The 21,286-nt window shown below is 43.3% G+C and overlaps 2 protein-coding genes across 5 annotated transcripts in view; one reads left to right on the plus strand and one right to left on the minus strand.

The window, feature by feature from the left end:
* Positions 1-1,278: 1,278 nt before the first annotated feature.
* TSPO (translocator protein) overlaps positions 1,279-21,286 on the minus strand; it is a 357,420-nt gene continuing 337,412 nt past the window's right edge. The window contains exons 1-4 of one of the 4 annotated variants that reach the window (XM_066319625.1): positions 10,374-10,502; positions 4,283-4,483; positions 2,466-2,604; positions 1,279-1,603 (exon numbers count right to left, since the gene is read on the minus strand). In XM_066319625.1, coding sequence (XP_066175722.1) covers positions 1,427-1,603; positions 2,466-2,604; positions 4,283-4,470 — 504 coding nt within the window. In that variant the 5' untranslated portion in view covers positions 4,471-4,483; positions 10,374-10,502 and the 3' untranslated portion in view covers positions 1,279-1,426. Of the gene's footprint in view, positions 1,604-2,465; positions 2,605-4,282; positions 4,484-7,360; positions 7,500-9,780; positions 9,998-10,373; positions 10,503-21,286 lie in introns of those variants that run through there. The other 3 variants (XM_066319624.1, XM_066319623.1, XM_066319626.1) reach the window with 3 other exon arrangements.
* Positions 10,503-13,128, plus strand: MCAT (malonyl-CoA-acyl carrier protein transacylase). The gene is made up of 4 exons (XM_066319622.1): positions 10,503-11,111; positions 11,213-11,300; positions 11,567-11,784; positions 12,059-13,128. Exons 1-4 carry the CDS (start codon positions 10,668-10,670, stop codon positions 12,479-12,481), a joined length of 1,173 nt encoding a protein of 390 aa, XP_066175719.1. The 5' UTR covers positions 10,503-10,667; the 3' UTR covers positions 12,482-13,128.

Raw genomic sequence — 21,286 nt, forward strand, 5'->3', positions numbered from 1 at the left:
GCTGGCTGTCATCCTTAGCCTACCCCTTAAAGAAACCAGATTGTTGAGGAAGTGAGCAGGAGGCAATGTTTGGAGTAGCACAGGAATGCAGAAGCTTAAAGGGATGAAAGGGATTTTGAAAACTCTGCTAGAAGCCCAAACAGTCTTTGGACTTCAAAGTTTAGGGCCTAATAGAGAGGTGTTTGGCAGTGGGGTGCCCATTTGAAATTAATCATTCTTAATCTTTCCTCAAATCAGAGTCACTTGGCTGAAATTTTGGAATTTTACGTGCAAGCTGCAAAAAATTCTGCTGTCTGTCATGACATATATATTGTATGGATAGTAATTATTTAAGCTAGTTTGCAGAAGTTAGGATGTGCTTGAGAGGAAAGTACAGTTTCAAAATTTTATAAGTGCTCTAAACCTTGCTTCAAACTTTGCAAACGTGCAGCATGTTATCCCTCATGATCAGGAACATAAAGGAGTATTTGAGGCTATTTCAGGCTGATATGCAGGAACCTGCTTTGTTCCACTGACTGGAGCACAGGATGGAGAAATAAACTTGGGAAAATCCAGTTGCTGTGCAGGTGGGGCAGAAGGGAGAGCAGGGTTGTACAGCCAGGAGTGACACTCACACCGTGCTGGCCTCCTGCTAAGGGGAACCCAAACTGGTTATGGCTCCTTACTTAAATTTGATTAAAGAAATCTTGTATAACTGGGTTCTCAGTTTCTTTACAGGTACTCTGAATTTCCTGGTTTGTCTTGGCCATTGCAATAGTGAGGAGAAGAGATGAAGAGGTTGTCTTTGAGGCTGTAGCTTTCTGCTGCCTTCACTTTCTGCTCAAAACAATGTACAACAATACCAGTAAGAAACATGGTTATTAAGTTTACATGTAGTTTAATGCATTTAGCTGAATGCATGTACAGTTCTTCAAAGTAGGAAGGCATGAATTGTTAAAAAGAGTCTTAAATGTTTCCAGAGTACAATGGCCAACAGACAAATAATCTTGTGGCTGTAGTGGGACACATCATAGCACAAAGGCACTGTGCCTAGTGGTAAATATAAAAGATTCAGGCCACAGTCAAGCCTCTCACTGTTAAGAACACCTTTCTGGAAACTCTGTTAGTGTGTGGCTGGATTTCTTCCTCTGAACATAAGCCAGTTTGGTTCCTGCTTTCTTCTGGTAACAGTTAAAATGCTGTTGTCATGTAACATATAATACTCTAATATGGCACTTACCACTTTTCAATTAAGACTTTCTTTTAGTTTGCTATAAAACCCAGTCAGGCATACACTCCTTTGTGGCTTGCCTAATAAAGTTGTATTTGTTTTGTCAACTTGTAATTACCAAAGTAATGGCAGAAGTAGTTCAGCTAAAAATAAAATAAGGCCATAACTTTATATAAAAAATTATTGTGGGAAAAAATGGTTTTGGCTGAAAACTGCTTATTCAGGTTTCTTCTTGTTGCGATTGTCCTTCCAGACCCGATAATTGAGTGCAGAAGCCAAGCTTAGCCAAGCTAAATAAGGAACCATCAAATAAGCTGCTGTTTTGTTGATGTTATACCAGGAAGCAGTGGTAGCTGTTGCTGTACCAGTTGTAAGCAGGAGAGTCACCAACCCCTGAAACACAGAAGGTGGTTAGTGTTGTTTTAACTCATTGCATATCCTATGTGTCACTCTTTCCACCTAGCTCTGGCACCTGTTCTATCCATCTGTGAGTTAAATCCTTCTCAGAAAACCAGCCAGCAGAAAAAGATGATAGATTTCTGCTGAGTTACAAACTACCTTGAGTATAAAACAATACAAGTACAAGAAAGGTCATTCATTACAGCTGGGAGCAGAGAGGGAGAATGAAGTCTTTCTCACTCATACCCTGTTTAGTGGGCAGTGAGACACTTCCCAGAGTGACTTGGAGCAAGCAAACCTGTCCAGTTTGTTCATGTCACCTGAAGAGATGAGGTGTGAATGAATCTGTGATGGATTGCAGAGTCTTTCCCTGTTACAGCATTGCATGTACAGCTAGAGAACCAGGTAAATATAAATATTTTTTATTACCAATTCTTATTTATGAGAATAATTGAGCTTGTTTCCCTTCAGAGAGCTGCAGAAAATGAGTCTTTTCTAAAAGGGGTATTGATCACTTGAATAATGCTGTAATAAACTGCTTATCACTGCTGTTTGCCAGAAAGACCTAGGAATTGCAATAAGGCTTAAATGTGTATGTTTTCTAGTCACACAAAGCCTTTACCAAAGGCTGGCAGAAAGCTGCTTGAAATCTATCTATTTAAGGATGATCTAGATCTGTAAGTTCTCTCAGGTGGCTGCAGGCATGGATTAAAGAGAATGTTTCAAAGTTCTGCAGGCTGTATTTTGTATTCAGACCCATTCTCAGGGAGAAAAGATTGTGACACAAACCTTTCATGCTAATACCTGGTAAATAAGAGTAGGAACCTTTGGTTCAGAAACTTAGTGTTCCACTTACCCATCCCATTTTGTGAGCTCCAAAAAATATTGGAGTCCATGCCCAGTTTAATGCCAGGTTCCCTGCATACAGACCCAGAGGAACCACTGACTTTTCATTGAAGCCCCCCAGTTCCTTCCACACCAGGTAGGAGCCGTATCTGCAGAAAGCAAAGGGGAAGTGTCATTCACTACACTGTTTAAAGCTACCACACATTCTTGATCAATGAAATAGCTTCAGTGCCAGGGTCTAGATGAATTTGGAATTTGCAGGCTCTTCTTGGCAAAGCAACTGACAGCACAGGCTTGGTCAGCTGCTCTGGATAACAACATGGGAGAAAAAAAATTTCCATTCATGCCAGAATTCTCACTTTTAAGTGCATAGGAGCAGAAAACCTACTACATTTCAGTCTTAAAAAACAGTGCTATGTTGAAATGGAAACAAGGCTAAGATGCAAACAGTGAAGAAACTTGGTTTTAGTACTGGGACATGGTATTTTAAAGATCTAAGAAAAATGAAAACCCACTTTTGAAGTGGATGAAATGAATGGCATTGAGCGGGATCCCAAAGCACAGCTGAGTATGGGGAGCAGGAGGAGCCCTTTAGTCACTTTCACAGGGGCTGAACAATGCAGCTTTGCTATTTTGGCAGTTTGATTGCAAGGAATAATGAAAACCAAAGAAAGCTGGGGCAGAGTAAGGATCTGAAACTTCAGTTCCCTAAGTGATTTCCAGAGCACAGCATGGACTTGCACTTGTTAATATCTGTAACTTCAACTTCAGACCAAGACTGTGATGTACAAATCTAGAAATCTAAGTGTCAAGAAAGGCAGGTAAGCTTACTAAATCTTGCTTTTAGTTACTTGTTGCTTTCCTTATATTTGAGAAATTCTGGAGGAATGAAATGTCTTGGTCACTCAAGGAATGTGTGTGCATGATGGATTAGAGAAGGCTGCGACTAAGTATGGTCTTTTCACTGGGCTGGATGTACAATACATAACCAAGACCATCCACCTTAGGATACGCTGATTCTGCTATTACTAAAATAACTGATAAGCTGTCACAATCTGGACTTTTTTAAGGTATTTAACCTGCTACCCAGATTTGTGGTGAGGAATCCAGACAGAGGGTTACAGATTGTGCAATCAACTTGAAGGAAGTTGGGAAAGCCACCCAGCTCTTTTCTGCTGGATAAAAGGCATGTTTTTACTCACAGGTCAGTAACGATCTCATTCAAATGTTAACTCTTTAAATACACGAGTATTCCACTTAAATAACTTAACAAGTACAGTCTGTATGAGGAGAAAGAAAAGAGAATACTGATGGGGAGGAACAGGACATGAGGCTGTAAAAACTACAAAGCTTTTCTGGAAAGAAAATTAAACCAAAATGAGAGAATGTAGGAGTGCCGACCTAGCATTCAGTTTCATCCTTTGCATTATTGAGCTCTGTTAGAACAGTTCTTTCCTAGTTTCCCCCACCCCTTTTTTCTTTAATTGTCCTAAAACTACTGAAGGACATAATTAGAAGAAATCCCAGTGCTGCCTTGCTCCACTGTTTCCAGCTTGGCAGGTCTTCCCCTCAGAACGAATGAGGAAAGCAAATTAATGGCAGCTTTTCAAGCTCCTGCTTTTGATGTGGATACTTCTGCGTACAGAATGTCCTATCAAACCCACACACATCTCCCAAAACATGTCTTTACCTGTTAAACATGAAGCTTGACACAGTTCCTTATAAACATACAGCCACAGGAATACAGTCATAGTCCCCTGGTCCAGCATTATACCAAAAGCAACTTTGAGATCAGGTCAGTGCCTTAACACAGTGTGAAAAACATACCCCATAGATGTATAGAGAGTTCCCCAAACAGGAGCAAACACCCAGTTAGGTGGACACCAGGATGGCTTCTGCAGAGTTTCATACCATGTTGGGATTTCCCTTTTGGTTATATTGCTTCCTAAAAGTCCTCCTGCATGTGGCAGGAGTGTGAAACCTACTGCTGGAGCCCAGGCTGGTACCACTTCCATTGAGACAGTGAACCTGAAACAAAACCAAACACTGATTGGCAGAGAACTTTTAAAATGCAACTGCAAAAGTTTCCTTTTTTAACAGATTTTAAAAATAGGCATGTCAGATCTGATCCACAGCCTTGTGTTGTCACTGAGAGACTGCAGCTGAAATTAATGGATCTTGTACCAATACACTAGTAAAGGAATCTCTCCCTGGGGAGGGTGGAGTTGGTGGGAAGTGGGGCCTTTACTTCCCTCTCAGCTGAGTGCATGAAGATTACTGAATTTTACCTATAGAAATACCCTCTACCATAAGTGTGGCAGAGGAGTAAAACAGTTCGATGTTACATGAACTGTACTCGGAAAATGACTAAATGTAGTATGAAGTGTGTATTTCTGTATTCACCAAAAAGCCCATTCCCTCAATGAAATGGCAGAGCCAAGGAAGAAAAGAGCACGTGCTTTCCTGTGCTCAAGCAAAATAATGTGAGATGATGTCTGCAGGATGCTCAGTGGGAGCCAGAGGGATGAGAATCAATAGCAGACACTTGAGAAGCTGCCTTGGAAAACAAACACCAGGGAGGACAATGAGAAGGTAAGTACTTAAACGATGTTTTGCTAAACGAGAAAGGCGATCTGGATACATGGGGAGTACACCTTTGGCTCCTTCATGAAGCATTCAATCAGTTGCAGTAATTGTAGCTGCCAAGCCCATTAAATTTGCCTACAGAAGTAGGGCTAAGTAATGCCTTGCTCTGCTAGGCCATGCTGCTTTACTTAGGGTACAGGCAGCAGAAAAACCAGCAAGCAATGAAGGAGGAAAAAGCTTCATTGCAGATTTTCTGGCCAAAAGCCAGATGCTACAGAAGAGCTGTGCTTAGTTTACTGAAATGTAAACATTAGAGCTACAATAAAAAAAGGGCAGAACTGAAAAATGTTTTTCAAATATACAGTAGGCAAATACACCCAAATTCCTGTTCATCTGTTAAGCAGGAGAGATTATGAGAGATTGCAGCAGTGGGGAAGAGCAACCGAGAAGGCACAGGAGAGAAAATCAAGTTTTAGATCAATGAGCTTTTCAGATGCTTATCAGAGAAAAGTGCCATATTGATACTATCTTGGCTGTCTTTCCCTGAATTTTAAAGTTCTATTGCTAGAGTCATGACTGCCAGGATGAGGAGCGGGAAAGAGGAAATCCAATTTGTGACAGATGTGCTCTAACCAATAGGAAATGGCACAGAGGAGACTGCATTGTCACGGCTCTGAGCCAGTGAATTTCTGTTTGGATATCAGGGTAAGATTGGGCAGCAAGGGAGTTCTTGCATGATGGTTTTTGTCCCTGCACTCAAGGCTCTGCCCACACAGCTTTAATGTGACATTTCAGTGGCTGGGACCACAGTGCAGTTTGCACAGGATCGAAAGAAATCCTGGTGATAGAAGCAGAGCAGTTTTGAAGGCAAACTGAGCATGGAGGGGCTGGTAAAGGCACACAGGATGAGAAAGGTTGAGAGGGGTAAACAAAAAGGGCAAGTAGGCCTGGGCTGTGGGCTTGAGGGAAGTCAGCAATTAATAGAAATATACACAAAAAAGGCAGCAGACAGAGTCATCAGAGATACAAGTCAAGGTCAAAAACAGAACAAAAGACTGAATGGGTGAAAGAAACCAAGCAGGGAAGAATTCAGAACTGAGGCTGGGGAGAAGCAGAAAGGGGAGGACAGTGTGGTGCTCTGCTGTGACAGGATCATTTGTTTCTTGGGTGGAGGATGGACAAGGGTGGGAAGAAAAATTTGCAGGGCTCATTGCTGCCATACTTCTGCCTAGTGGATTCTACTTTTGAGGAAGCATTTTAAGTGGAGCAGAGGAGTTCTCCTGTTCTCCTGCACTTAGATCTGTGCTGTTATTTCCCAAGGAAGCAGACTGTCAGCTGCCATGTGCACTTCTTGTCATCCCCACTGACAGCGTGAAAGGCTCTGCTTTTACCAGGATGTGAAGCAATTGCCATGTGCAGGAGCAACAAGATGTGATGGAAGCAAGAGCTCCAAGCACAGTGATTCTCTTTGGCTGCCTTCAGATGAGTAATTCCCAAAGGTTAAGTTAGAAATTGAAAGTTAATAAGATCTCACTAATTTTTAACCCTTTTGCTTTGCCTACAGGGGAGGCCAGGCTTAGGTACACATGCTGATACGTGCAACTCCAGTGTGGCTGCCAAGTACTATTTTTTAAAAAATTATAAGCAAGAACCCAAAGGGCTTTATGCTTTATTTGGATGTTAACAATATATGGGTGGTTTCCTTGAAGCATTCAGCAACTGGACTTTGTCAGGGGTCCTGTCAGCTTCCTCCCAGGGAACAAAATCTGAAAGTGTTCTGTGAGCTGAAAGTGCTAAATACTATAAAATTGAAACAATACTGCTCTGTGGCAGTCATTAGTGAATAAATGGTACACTCACGCCTGTTGGAGGAAGAACACTGAAATAATTCTTAAGAGAAAGAAAACCAGGCAGGCAAATAGAAACAGAGAAGGCACAAACAAAGAAACTTTGAGAGAAGTGAAGCCACTCATGCACAGCAAAGGGGAGGAAATAGAAATTAAGAGATTGAACATAGTGGCTGGAATCGAATGTTGGTGTCCCAGTCTTTTAACTACTATTTCTACTAATTATGTGTTCTATTTTCCAGTAGTATCTCTCAGGATTTCCCAAGCATGGCAAAATACTGTGTCTTGCAAGGGGAAGGAGAGATGAAACCATGCAGCAAGAGGTGCTTGCAGCAAGACCACAGCTGTCCATCAGCAGTGGGAGTTCCTTTTCATTCTCAAGAAATCAAATACTAAGTATCAGCTTTCCATAAAAAGCATGGTAACTCAGAAAACAGCATGGAAGAAGCTAGGTCTGTCTGTCTCTGTTTACCTGATGTAGATCTTCAGCAAGAGAATGAGTAAAAGGCAAGGATGCACTGGAGTGTCCATGCACTGGCTGGTGCTGCAGTCTTTGTTTACCTGTGCAGTACAAGAGCTGTGCAATGTTTACGGAACAGCCTGTACATTTTCTCTAAGTAATGTAAGCACAGAGATTCATCAGCCCTGCCTTCCTTTCAGTGTACAGCTGAAGATCTGAAATGAATCAGTGAGAACTTACAACCACAGACTTGCTAACACAGCCCCACTGACTGCAGCAATATTACTCAACCTAAAAATAATAAGTACTTTCCCCATGATATCCCAGCTCCAGGGTGAGTTGCACAATATTCTTGCACCCTTGTTTTCATACTGAAGAATGCTGGATGTCTGCGAATGATATCTGCAGCATACCCAGCAGATACCTGCCTCTAAGAGCCACCAAGGTTGGAAATATTTTCTTCTCACACACACTTAATTTGTTTACTTCTTTTCCGTTTCTTATCTCTGCCCTGCAACATATTCTTCATCATGCTGCCCCTTTTCTGTTTAGCCCTAGTGTGACTTCAGGTGGTTTCAGCAGTGCAATGAGGGCTGCACTAGGCCACTTTGCTTTACATACATGTTAGAATAATTTTACCTACATCCTAGAATATTATTCTAGGTATTCAAAACATCTGACTTACCCAAAGTTGGTTCCAGCTACATAAAGTAAAAGGAAAAGGGGAAAAAACCCAATAGTTAAACTTGCTGCCTAGTGGGCTTCTCTCTGTTTATTTTTTTTTTTTTTTATGGTGGCATAATGGGAAGAGAAAACTAACAGAAATTTTCTGTGTCCTCTTTCTAGAAAAAACACTGTGCACCCAAAGAAAGGGATGGAGTGCTCTGTAGGTGGGATTAGATATATCTTGACAGAGCAGCTGGTGAAAAATGAACTAAATCACTTCATTGCTTTGAGGAGGTCTCTGAAAGACAGGTGCCTTTTCCTCCTTGGGACACTCTGTCAGCAGGAAGAAGGAAGGTAGGGAAAGAGAACTGCTTTCATCCCATTTTCTTATACCCCTGTGCTGATAAAATTTCTGGCTAGTTCCATTCTTATACCCCTGTGCTGATAAAATTTCTGGCTAGTAGCAGCTTTGGGCTGGCTACCCAATCGCATGGGACTTAAAAATCACATTAAAATACAAAGAAAAATCTCCCAGCAGGGCTAAATCACCCTGGCAGCCCTGGGGTTCCCAGTGCCCAGTGTTTGGAGATGGACTGACAAAGTCTATCTGGGATATAATATGGAAGGGGGTCCCCAAGACACATACTCTCCCTCTCATCCTCTACCATACATTTTTTAAGAGAAAATAAGGCTCTGCCCAGGTCTGAGAGGCAGCATGGAAATTTTCCCCAGGAAAAAGGGTTCTTCCCAAGATAGCTGTCTGAAAAATTAAAGATAACATACTTAGTTTATATTGATAAACTATTTATGTTTGTTGTGGTTTGAAGTCCTGGGAAGCTGCAACACTAAAACTAAATTTATATCACAGTCAATGACAAAGAATACAGCTACCAAAAGAAAAAAAAAAAAAAAAAAGAAAGGAGGCCTATCTTTGCTATCTAATCTCAAGTAATAAAGACAATTCAAACAATAAAGGTTATAAAATAGAATATAAATAGCTAATAAGTGTATAATATATGTTTATAATATGTATTAGAATTTTTTAAAAATGCGGTATTTATTGAAAACTATAATGCAAGGTGTACAGATGGAAACAAAAAATCTCACTCCGCAGGTTACACTTCTTTTAACATGGCAGAACACAAGTTGTGCAAGTAAATCTATGATTTATTCACATACAGGGAACTGAAATGCATACTGGAGCAAGATCTTCGCTGTGAGAATTTGTCATTTACTGCTCAATCTCTTCTCATTGACACTTATGTTACAGGTACAGGGGTATGTTATGTTACAGGGCTGGGGTATGGTCACATATATGTCATATATATGACATATATGTTACTGCCTATGTATTCCAGCTAACTTGAGCCGCCCACTTCTGGGTATTTTACCTGGAGTCTGACACAAATGGAAGAAATCATCTTAGCACAGAGGATAGAAAAATGAGGAAAACCTGCTCACCGTGGTCCTTCAAACTGGCCCAAATAAAAAGTCAACATAATTTCCTGCTGTTGTGACACATTTTCCTTCTCCCAAGCTATACTTACAGTCTCTTCTACTGAGCCGCTCTAACTCAATGCTTGATACTGTTTCATAACCTTACTTCATGCACGGTCGTTACACAATTGCAACTCCGGCACAGCAACTTTCGCTTTTTAAAAAAATAATCTTACCGTTGAACGGTCTAATATATCACAGTGCATTTTGGGGTGATATATAAGCATCCTTCAAAAACTCAGAATTGAAACCAAAGCTCTTTCTTTCACCATTAAAAAAATGTTTCTCGGCGACACTGAAGGAAGATCCTTTTAGTTAAACAGCGGATTGTAAACTTGTCCCGAGCGCGGAGAGCCAGTGTGCCGGCGGTCCCTGTGAGACCAGAGGAGTTCTGCCTTTCTGCTGTGCACCACTGAAAAAACTCGTGTGCCGGATAAAAATTAATAATAGGCTTCCTAGCCTGTATGTTGGGTTTTTTTATTTAAAGTACTTTCAATGCTAAACGCTTGCCCAAGTCGTCTCCGCCCGTGAGCGCTCCCCCCGTCCCCGTCTCCATCCGGCACCGCAGGTCCCTCACTGCCCGGGGGATCCCGGCTGGCCGGCACGAGGCTGTCGCCGGCAGCAGCGCAGGATCGCCCCCCTCAACCCGCTCCGCCAACCCGCGGGGGAGCCGAGCGCGCCCGGGGCGCGGCGGGGTCCCGGCGGCGGCAGCGCTCCGGGAGCGCCGGGACCCCGCGGGGGCCGGGCCGGGGTCGGGCGGCCCCTCCGGCGAGGCAGCCGGGCCCCGCTGGGGGCCGCGCCGCCCCTCGGGCTCCCCGTCCCGTCCCTCCCCGAGCCGTGCCGCGGGCAGCGCCGGGGTTACCTCCTCCCGTGCCGCGCCGCCGCCGTCGCCGGTCGCGCCTGCTCTGCCGGCACGGCGAAGCGCCGCCCCCGGGCCCGCGCGGCTCCCCCGCCCCGGGGCGGGCTCTCGGCGCTGGGCGGGCGGAGGCGGCGCGGGGCTGAGGGCGGCGAGCGGCAGGGCGGCTGGGGCGGCCCGACCGGCCTCCCGCGTTCCCTCCCTTCCCTTCCCGTCCCCTCTGCCGGCGCCCGGCCCGGCGGCGGCTGCCGGCGGGGGCCGCCCCGTTCCCGTGGCAACGCCCGTTCCCGGGCGGCGGCCATGGGCGGCTGGGCCGCGGCGCTATGGCGGCTTGGTGGCTGCAGCGGGCGCGGCGGCCTCCGCGGCGCTGCGCGGCGGTGGGGCAGCTCCCGCCCCGGCGCTGGGGACCGGGCGGCGACCCTGAGCGACCTCCTGCAGAGTTCGGTGGAGGCCGAGGAGCCGGGCGCGGCGGCGGCGAGGCGGGAGCGGCGATGCCCCCGGGAGGGCACGGTGCTGCTCTTCCCCGGTCAGGGCAGCCAGTTCGTGGGGATGTGCCGCGGGCTGCAGCAGTATCCCGGCGTGCGGGACATGTACCGCCTGGCCGAGAAGGTGCTGGGCTACGACCTGCTCTCCCTCTGCCTGGAGGGGCCGCGGGACGCGCTGGACCGCACCCAGCACTGCCAGCCCGCCGTGTTCGTCGCCTCCCTGGCCGCCGTGGAGAAGCTCAACCACCTGCAGCCTGAAGTGAGCGGCGTGGGGCGCGGGGGCCGGGCGGGGGGCGCGGCGGCGCCTCGGGCCTGTCCCGCGGTGCGGCTGAGGCGCCGCTCGGCTCTGTGTCCCCGCAGGTCGTGGAGCGCTGCGTGGCGGCCGCCGGCTACAGCGTGGGGGAGTTCGCGGCGCTGGTCTTCGCTGGAGCCCTGGGCTTTGCCGAAGGTGCCTGGAGGACGTGCGGAACTCCCTGCTAGGATCTCCCGGCCCGGGCCCGTGCCGTTTCCAAAGCATTGCCTGTTATCACTGTGTCCCTCCCGCTTTTTATTTTTAATTAGAGGACAAATATTACTTTCTACTCCCGCTGTTCGCTTTAACATGTGTAATACGGCATTAAAAGCGTTGACGTTTCACGAGAATGAACAACTGCCCTTTCTTGCGCGCAGGTGCCCGCGCTCGCATTTACGCAGCCTCTCTGTTTCTCTCCGTAGCGCTGTACGCGGTCAAAGTGCGCGCCGAAGCCATGCAAAAGGCGTCGGAAGCTGTCCCCAGTGGAATGCTCTCGGTTGTCGGCCGGCGAGAGGCAAATTACAAATTTGCCTGCCTGGAAGCCCGTAAACACTGTGAATCGCTGGGTATAGAGAACCCCGTGTGCACAGTTTCAAACTATTTGTTTCCAGACAGCAGAGTCATTGCAGGACACTTACAGGTATTGCTTCAGAGTAACTATTCCTTCAGTTGAACTGAGCGTTTCACTTTTTAAAAACTTTTACTTTGCACTTCTTTGTGGGTGTTATGTATGGCGTTAGTTTGTCCAAACAAAAGTATTTGATCTGTGGGTTTGGTTTTTTTTCCTGGCATGCGTTCAGTTGTTTGGTAGGGTTAGGAGTCCCTTTATTACAGTAAGTCTGATGAGGTTATTCTTGTGGGGTGACTGAGAAAACCTTTGTTGTGCAAGACTCACTTCTCTCTCTCTTTTATAGGCTTTGGAGTTTTTGCAGGAGAATGCCCGAAAATATTATTTTAAACGTACAAAAATGCTTCCAGTCAGTGGGGCTTTTCATACCAGACTTATGGAACCAGCAGTAGAGCCACTGGCTGAAGTCCTAAAATCAATTGAAATTCAGAAACCGCTGCTCTGTGTTTATTCCAATGTCGATGGCAAAAAGTACATGCACTCAAAGCACATTCAGAAGCTGTTAGTGAAGCAGGTGGTGTCACCTGTTCTGTGGGAGCAGACCATGCACTCAGTGTACGAAAGAAAGCAAGGAACAGAATTTCCTTACACGTATGAAGTGGGGCCCGGGAATCAACTAGGAGCCATTCTCAAACAATGTAATTTAAAGGCTTGGAAACAATATAAACATGTAGATGCTCTGGAAGATGAGGAAGCAGCGGATACTTAAATAACCTTTTGAGAAAAATCCACACAGCTCGTGTTTTTTCTGATTTAAAACTTTGTGCTCCCAAAAGAGGAAGTCATAAACGTTCATGGCTTCTCACGTTGTAAAGAGCACTATGTGCGTAATGGCAATGAACATTTTCCTTTGAGTTCTTCAGGTGTGGAAAGAGGAGAGCAAAGTTTGGCTCTTCTACCTGTGTCAGGACTGCAAAGGTGTCAACAAACAGGCCAAGTAGCATTGTTTGGCCTCAATCCTGCAAGCAACTTTCCCTCCTGGGATTTGTTTGTTTGGTTTTTTTGGTTTGTTGTTTTTTGGGGAAGTTTTTTGAGTGTGGATTCAGGTTCCAGTTGGTAGCCTTGGCTGTCTGGTGCAGGGATCTGCAGGAATGCAGAGGTTGTTGGCTCCAAGTTGTAGAGGGCTCTGCTCTGGGCTGGAGGGTGCATTTAGAGGAGCCATTTCTTGGGGCGGCTTTCAGTGTCTTGGTGTTCCTGTTTTCTTACTCAACTGACTTGTGGGGTGTTCATCTATGTAAAGTTCTCTTACTTTCTGTCCACATTGCAAGGTGGCAGCTGAGTGAGACAAATGTTGTTACTAGAAAAATTATTTTCTTAAAGTTAAACTATAAATAAACTATGAAGCTTTTCTTGTTATTTTTAATGCTTTGGGGTACATCATTATTTGCTTTGTACACATGTGGATGGAAGTAACTTTCCCTCCAGTTGTCCAGTGCCACACTGGTTGTGCTAAGTTACACAAGGAATGTTCACTGGGAAAAAAAGCTTAACAAAGATATTATGTACATTTCCTGGCAGCAGGAAATGATGAGCTGAAGAGCAGCAAGCTGTCCCAAACCCTCCTGGAAAGAGCTTCCCATTTCCTAGTTTGTATTTTTTATTTTGGTATTTTAATGCTGTAGTTAACAGATACGTTAAAAAAATTAGGACATATTACTTAAATCAAACGACTGACAGCATCTTTAATAATGTATTATGAAATGCAGGAAAACTTCTAATTACAGTACCAATCATTCTGTAATTTCACATTTATGACAGGGAGAGTGAATTAAAAACACTGGCCCTTATTATCATTGCTAAGTGGGCTGTATTATTAAACAGTTCTTTTGTGGACTGCAGCTGGCAGCTGAGCCTCCCCTTACAGTACAAATTCCACTTTTAGCATGTGTAAACATTAACAATTAGTAAAATACTGAAGAGTTTTTCAGCTTCACCATTGGACTGCTAGAGGCTGATGATAAAGGGTTGGAATAACTGTAAAGAAAATTATTTCAGTGAATGTTCCTATGTTACAGGTAAGGTGTTAATTATTCAGAAAAGCATACCAGAGTCTTCAATTAGAATTATTGGTTAGAATATTGCAACTAAATCCCATTCATATTATTAAACACTGGATTGTCCTGTGTCAGAAGTTTCTGACCACACCTTGTAAGACCAAATGCAACACTGATGCCTTTCAAATCAGCTTTTAAGATAGATGAAACTGAGCGTGGTATGTTGGTGGTACTAATTTTAGTGCTTTAAAATTTCTGGACTTTCTTTTTAATTATTTAACCTTTCTGAGGAAATGTTGGAGACTTGTTTTCTATTTGTCGTGTTCTTGCCATAATTTTTTCCACCTCATTTCACTTTGTTGTACACTTTGCTCGGAATTAAAGCTCTTTGGGAAATCCATGCTAGAAATCTCTTGTTTGCAAACCATGAGAGAACCTTTGCACTTTTGTCAGCTGCAGAATGCTGAAGGGAAATCTGTATCCTAAGAGCATTCCAATCTTGTAGGCCTTGTTAATTAGTGAGAAGAAGGACTCATCACCACTGTCAGGTGTTTGTTTTTCTTCTGTGCAGTGGTTGAGCTGAGGCTGCTCATCAGTGAACTTTTTGTGTCTCCAAAACCAGAAGCCAGAGGGAATCATGCTCTTGTGCTGATGTTCCAATTTCTAGGAACAGAAAAAGTGTGATGGAGGTCTTTGTAGCTCTGTATGGGGAGTATTCAGGGCTTGACTTTGTGTGGTGCCGGTCAGCACAGCCTCACCTCGTGTGCACAGTAACATTTGCTGTGGCTGGGCAGAGAGTGCCCAAGTAATTAGGAATCCTGGATCTCAGAGCATTTCTTTAGTGTGTTTGCTCATCTATGCCCTCAGCCTCTGGAAACTGAATGTCTGAGAGGTGAGAAACCAGTATGGCTCCTTCACCTATGAAAAAGCAGAAACAGGATGTGGAAGAAAATCAAGGGCCGTAAATGCTGTCACGTATGAGGAAGTGTGTAGTGAAAAAAATAGAATTAACGTTGTGTCTCCTGAGTCACTGTGGGGCTGTGACTAAAGGATTAACTAACTGTGCTCCACAGGTGAAAGAGGAGCCTGGCACTGACTGCTCCCTTGTACTCCAGTTAGTGCTGATTGCTGTGGCTTTGGATGCCATTTGCATTGTGTTTCACTTGCTTCTTTGCTGGGATTGAATTTTGTATTCCTTGAGACTGTTTTGCTCCATACATGCTGGATTATGAAATTCCCCTCTTTTGTGATTCAAAGCCTTACATTACAGATTACAAGAGTGGGAAAAAGCAGTCACCCCACACAGCTCTTGGATAAAATAGGCAGTGAAGAGTCTCCTGTTCATCATTGCTCCCCTGTGCACTAAGGTTATTTATCTAGAAATAGTTATTTGGTAGTATAAAATTGATTTATCTGGGAAGAGTCAATTTTTTGTAACTAGTACTTTTATTAGACATGAATAGTTTGTTTATTAGACCCTCCTGATGTTAAATTTTACCCTTTGCTAAATAATAGCTTTAAAATTTTTCTATCACACTATTATGGAGCTCAACAGAGCACTCAATTCACTTGGCTATGCGGGCTAACTTCTGGCTTGTGTGTGACTCCAGTTCCAGCTGTGTTAAGTGTGCTTTTCTAGAAAAAACATGCCTACCTGCTGCTGAATGGCACATTAGCTTGAGAGCATTTTGGAAAAATGTGACACTGGAATTTTTGCCGGTGCTGCTTGAGTTTCTGGAGTGTGCTAGAACCATCACCCTTTATATTCCTTCTTTCCCTGCTTTCCTTTTGTTCTGCATCTCAAGTCATTCAAAGATATTTCAAACAGTCAAATGAAATAGTCTAATGGAGCTTCATTTTTCCTTTTTCCCAGAAGCATTTTTGACATGGGCACTTAGGATCATAATGGGATTAAGGCACCATTCATTAAAGAGAGGAAGCACGTTCCTCAACATGCTTAAATTTGGCTTGATTTGGCATTTGTCTTCACTAAAGAGGGGGTTGAATTCCTTGTCTCTTTTAAAGCAGAGACTCAAACTTGGAAGTCCAACTTCTCTGATGAGTGTTTAGATCACAAATCCATTGAATATTGTCCTTTCCTGTTTTAAAAATACAGTAAGGGTAGGAGTTGCTTGTCTGGGCAAGAAGCAGGCATCCCCTGTGCTGAGGGGAATACCCAAACCACAGAGATGCACTTTCGTTTTCTCTCACTGAGAGAGTCTATAGCTGAATACTGAAAACCAGCTTCAACAGCAAAGAGAAGACAAAATGCTTTCAGATATAGAGAGAATAACCAGGCACAAATGGGAGATGTTGAGAGAGGAAAAGCTCGGCTGTGCCCTAATGGCCACCTGTGGAGTCCACGAGGGTGACACCGTGACCATCTCCATCCTGTAAGTTGTGCTCATGTTCTCAGGGTTCTGTTCCCCCCATGCACATGCCTTGCAAAACGCCCTGCGTCCTCTGAGAAAATCCCTTCTCAGAATGCATCGAATTCTTGGGGTTTTCTTCTAGGCAGCTCCTAGTTTTACTTTGAAAAGGGGCAGAAGATACTGCCATTAACGTGTGATAGCAGAGTTGTGGAAAATAAAGCAGACAGCACAGCAAAAGGTTTGAAGCAACAATTTAATTTTAAAAAAGTATCATGGTTTTAATCTTTACTATTGCCTTTACAGTGTTAAAATTTAAAGGATGGCCAGCATGCCTTCAAGGGTGTTCCTCACATCCAGAATCTCTTTAACAAACTCATTTATAGGAAATAGACAGTTTATATTGCATTAAAATAAACACAAAAAAGACAAACTCTCTAATCACCTGGAGTCACATTTCAAAACTAGCAAGTCAGGCAGTTATCCAGCAACAACCTTCTATTTTAAAAGTTTTTTTTCTTTAAAAAAGATATGAAACAGCAGTGACCCAGCACTAGCCTAGCTTTTAAATATTAAAGAGATTTTTATCAGTGTAAATTTGAAAAACAAACCAGCTGCCACCACTGGGGTGTTAGTGATGTTGGTCAGTGTCCAGCAATGACCTCCTGTTGTAATTCTGTGTGTTAATTCTACAGTCCATAATTCATGGCCCACCAACAGGCAGCAACAAGCAAGGCTGCAGGCACCAGTTTCTGGCAGATGCACCTGACAGGAAGCCTGCAAGTCTGTGGGAAGAAAGGGGATGGTAATTAGAAATAACAAGCAGCAAAAAGAAGGTGCAAGGAAACTAAAAGAGTGCCCATGTGGGAGGTCAGAGAGCACGGTGCAGTTCTGCTGCAGAAACGCAGAGGGAGGTCAGTTTTACTGGGGCCTCCAGCCACCAAAGCATTCTCCTCTCTTCTCTGGGTAAGTACTACTGGCAGCAGCTCTGCTCATTTCCCCAGGGAGATCCTTCCAGCATTTGATAGTGGCAGGTGCCTCCCCTCTGAACAGAACCCTGTGAGCTGTGTGGGATCTGAGCAGCATCCTCTGTCTTTAAATGAGAAATTTCAGCCCAAAGAGAAAAAAAAACAGGGCACTGAGAGAGATCACCAGCAAACTAAGGGATAGACCCCAGCTTGAAGCCACATTATATGCTTCACTCACTGACATTACAAGGGAGTCGGGTGTTCTGTTGCCTACCTGCCAACAAAAAGGTGGGAGAAAAGGGAGAGAGCATACCCAGCCTCCATAGCCAGTGATCCGCTTTGTCCAGTTACTGCTCACAACATCTCCAAAGCTTCTTATAACACTCTTAATAACGTTCCACGTCTGAAAAACACTGACAGCAACCCTGATGATTTAAACAAAACAAAGAAAACATGAGGATAGAAAATTTATTCTAAAAAGTGGCAAATAAAATACCAATGTTTAGGAAACAAAAACCAACCAACCAAAACAAAACTCAAACAAAAACTTTAGTATATTCCTTCCTAAAGTCTATCTGTACATGTATATTTATCTAAATATTTAGGAAGTCGACCTTTGAAATCTAAAGACAATTTAGTCTCAGAATTAAGTGATTGAGTGACAATCTTTGTGGTTGTTTCAAACTTAGAAGAGCATAACTCACTGGGAGATGTTTATGTCTGAAGAATCAGGACAGCAATACAAGATTGATACAGCAATACCACAGGCTCTCTCTGGAGTGTGAATCCAGCTTTGCTGAGGTTGAAGGTGTATATATATGTTATATGCAGATATATTTATATGTTATGTTACACAGCTGTAATTGAATTACATTCTGGTAGGTCTGCAGTGACCATCCCCTCCCAGAAGGACGGGGAAAATAAGGTAGAGTTCCTGGGGCTTCAGACACAGCTGAGTATCTCATGTTAGGACACTGCTGCATGTCAGTTAATAACTAGGCAGGACAACCCTTCAGCTCACAGCAAATAAAAGGCAGTTCAAACTAGTCCAGCCATGTTTTCTTGTATGTGCATGGGTAAATTATTGCACATGCAGTAACATGTTAATACCACACTGGGCTGCAGGTCTCTCATCACTCAGTTGTGCTTAAAATTGGGTCTAAAGTTACTGTGCCTCTGAGGAATTTGAAATAGCAAGATACTATTTAAGTCTTTTAATTTGAAATGGCTGTAGTCAGTGGAAACAATTTACGCTTTACATTATTACAAAGCTTTGTCTAGTAAAACAAGCTGCTCTGCTTTTCTGTGTTCTGTATGAGGCAGCAGTAGTAGCAATAAAGTTTTTTGTTTTGTGTACAGAAACATTCCTGTTTGTTTAACATGACTTTTAAAAGGATCTGTCAATAAGGTAACTTACACTCGTGCCAGGTGAAGCAGTGTTCCTTCTAATGTCCTGTGGTACCTCCTGTTAAATTCATCCCCGATCAGGGCCAGCTGATGGCCAATCTGAGTAGCTGAGCTGCAAGGCAGTCAGGATGTGCACGTTAGAGAAGAACCCTGCAACAGCAATTCTTTCAAAGCACTCTGCAAGTCTCAGGTACTGTTATTCCCCCAGCAGTTGGGCTAAACTGGGCATGTAAAAGGGAAATGTTACAGGACGTTTGTTTCCTGTTATTTATGGGTTTATTGATGAAGTTTTTGTATGCCCCTACATGAAGTATTTTGATCTTTTCATAAGAAGCTGCATATTTGGCACTTTTGAAAAAACACGTTGAATTTTTAGGTGCTTAATTTTTTATACAAGGCAAGGAGATTCTGGTTTGGGGTTTCTGATTGTCCTACTCCCTTCCTCCTGAAGTGAAAATATAGAAACTGCCTTCACTTCAGACCTTTCAAAATATTTCATCCTACAAATATGTTTGCTTTGTAATCCAGCATATTTACTCCAATAATTCCACTGTGCAGTGTGGTTCTCCAGCTACTGGGGGGTGCCCAGGTACAAACTGACCAAACTCTAAAGGCTTTTAGGGAGGTCCTGGGATATACAGAAACTTGAACAACATCTGTGGCACATGTTGATGCTAAAAACTGGTTATGCTTTCCTGATGAAAATTTCCAATTAGATTTAGCCTTTCGTAGACACGTGTTTTTGTTCTGGTAGACAAATAATATGAATATACATTTTTATTTTAATTTGCATTTCTGCTGAGATCTGTTTATGAGAACTGCTGAATAGTAATTAGGCTTAAGAGCTTAATTCTAGAGTCTACTGAAAAAAAAACCCCTTGGGCTTGGTTTGGTCAGTCCACCAACAAAAAAAAAAACACCAGAAAAACCACAGGAAAGGAATTTTCACAGATGGGGGAGAAAGGCAACCCCTGACTCATACTGGAAAAAAGTATGTATGGGATTAAGGAAAACCCAAGGCAGCACTAGCAGTTTGTTGGAAGTGGCGCCTGGAGAATTATGTAAAAATGGCTTCTTCAGCTGCTTGCTGTAACAGGTGGGTCTCTAATAAAGAGCCATATCTGTCCCACTGTGCAAGATAAAAACTTACAGACATTTAATGCAGCATAATCTTACACAGTCACTGTTAAGGACTACAGGTTATCTACACTTGCATCTATTCCATTTCCAGTTTTATGCACTATGATTACTTGGCTTAGCAGTTTTCTGGAAAGTCTGGCACTTTGTACTTGGGGGGGACAGGAGGAGTATTAATGTAGTGTGATACCTGATATCAAACTCCATTTGCTCTGTGGTGTCTGAAATTGTTTGGAGGTTACTGAAGGTTTCCTCTTCTGGTGCTCCATTGGGGTAGCTGGAGAGGACAAAATGGCTGGGGGCTCTTCTGATATGAGACATCTTACTCTGCAACAAGTCAAGAAAGACAACCTCAGGGCTTCATGTTATGCAAAGTCTTTTCAGTTTAGATGGAAATTGTTTAAAGTGCTCTTAGAGTTACTCTTTCTACTTCTCCAGTCATAACACGAGTGTTTCTAAGGTAACTATTTTAAGAGTAGTCAAAGGAAAGTTTCAGTGACCCAGCAGATGTCCAGCAATTCTAACATGCAGCATTTAGATGGCTGCTACCTTAAATTGGCTCAAAACAGAAACCCAGAAACTGGAAAATCTCAATAAATATAACTAGTGTAGACAAGTATAGTTTCTCAGTAGTTTCACTTAGTATGAGATGATTTCCTGCACTGTTTGCAACAACCTGCCTGGCATTAAATCGCTCTAACCCATGGAGATCCCCAGGCAGAAAAGTACCTAGAACAAACTTGAACAGGTTTTCCTAACTCTAATTCAGGTCCAAGTTTACACTTCTTCACTGGAGGCTACCACCATGGAAATTACAAGCAAATGACCACAGAAATAGAATGTAAGAAAGGTTTAAACCCATTAATAGCTTTCCATATGGAGGAGCAGGCAGTAGGAACCAGTAAAATCAGTGGAGCTGCCTGCTTCTACAATGGGTAAGTTATTCACAACCAGTACCACAAAATCAACAGCAAAATTTAACAGGTTTCAGCACATGTGGCTTTTGTCTAATACTGCAAACATTTGTGTAACACAGAGAGCAGTGTTTGGAGAGCAGAGCTGATGTTTTTGTAGTCATTAGGATTGTTTTATTTGGTCAATCAAGGGAAACAACATCAGAGCTGTGGATGGGGATTATTCCAAACTACACATGTCCTTGGATATTTGCTGCAGTGGAAGGCTTTGCCTGATGAGGAACTTAGTTACAACCTTCTGGAGATGCTCTGGTTTTATCTGGCACTGGGTTTGGGCAGCTTTTTTATGGTTTCTTTGCTTTCTGGCCCCATCATTCTGATCCCTTTTGTTGATGGAGTGATGCCGGACAGCAAACAAAGGGGAGTTCTGCTGGCTGGATTTCTTTCTCATTTTAAACACACTCTCAGCAGGTCAAATGAATAAAACTCAAATAAAATATTCTCAGAAATTAAACTAAACCAAGCAAAAGGTAATGTCATAATGCTGCTTGGTATGAATTTGGTTTGCTACATTGTTGCAGTTTTGTAAAAACTTTAGATTTTACACTTGGGAGGAAGTGAGGGCCTTTGTGATCTTCTTTCAACATTTAAATGAAGTTTACATTTTCCACAAAGCAAAATTATTCATAAGTAATGTGTATACATTACTGCATAAGCAAACTCAC

This window comes from Sylvia atricapilla, chromosome 5 (assembly GCF_009819655.1).
Source record: "Sylvia atricapilla isolate bSylAtr1 chromosome 5, bSylAtr1.pri, whole genome shotgun sequence".
Lineage (NCBI taxonomy): Eukaryota > Metazoa > Chordata > Aves > Passeriformes > Sylviidae > Sylvia > Sylvia atricapilla.

Coding starts and splice junctions, on each gene's coding strand:
- MCAT (XM_066319622.1), top strand. CDS start 10,668: ATGGGCGGCTGGGCCGCGGCGCTATGGCGGCTTGGTGGCTGCAGCGGG. Junction 11,112..11,212: donor TCAACCACCTGCAGCCTGAA/GTGAGCGGCGTG, acceptor GTGTCCCCGCAG/GTCGTGGAGCGCTGCGTGGC. Junction 11,785..12,058: donor TCATTGCAGGACACTTACAG/GTATTGCTTCAG, acceptor TCTCTTTTATAG/GCTTTGGAGTTTTTGCAGGA.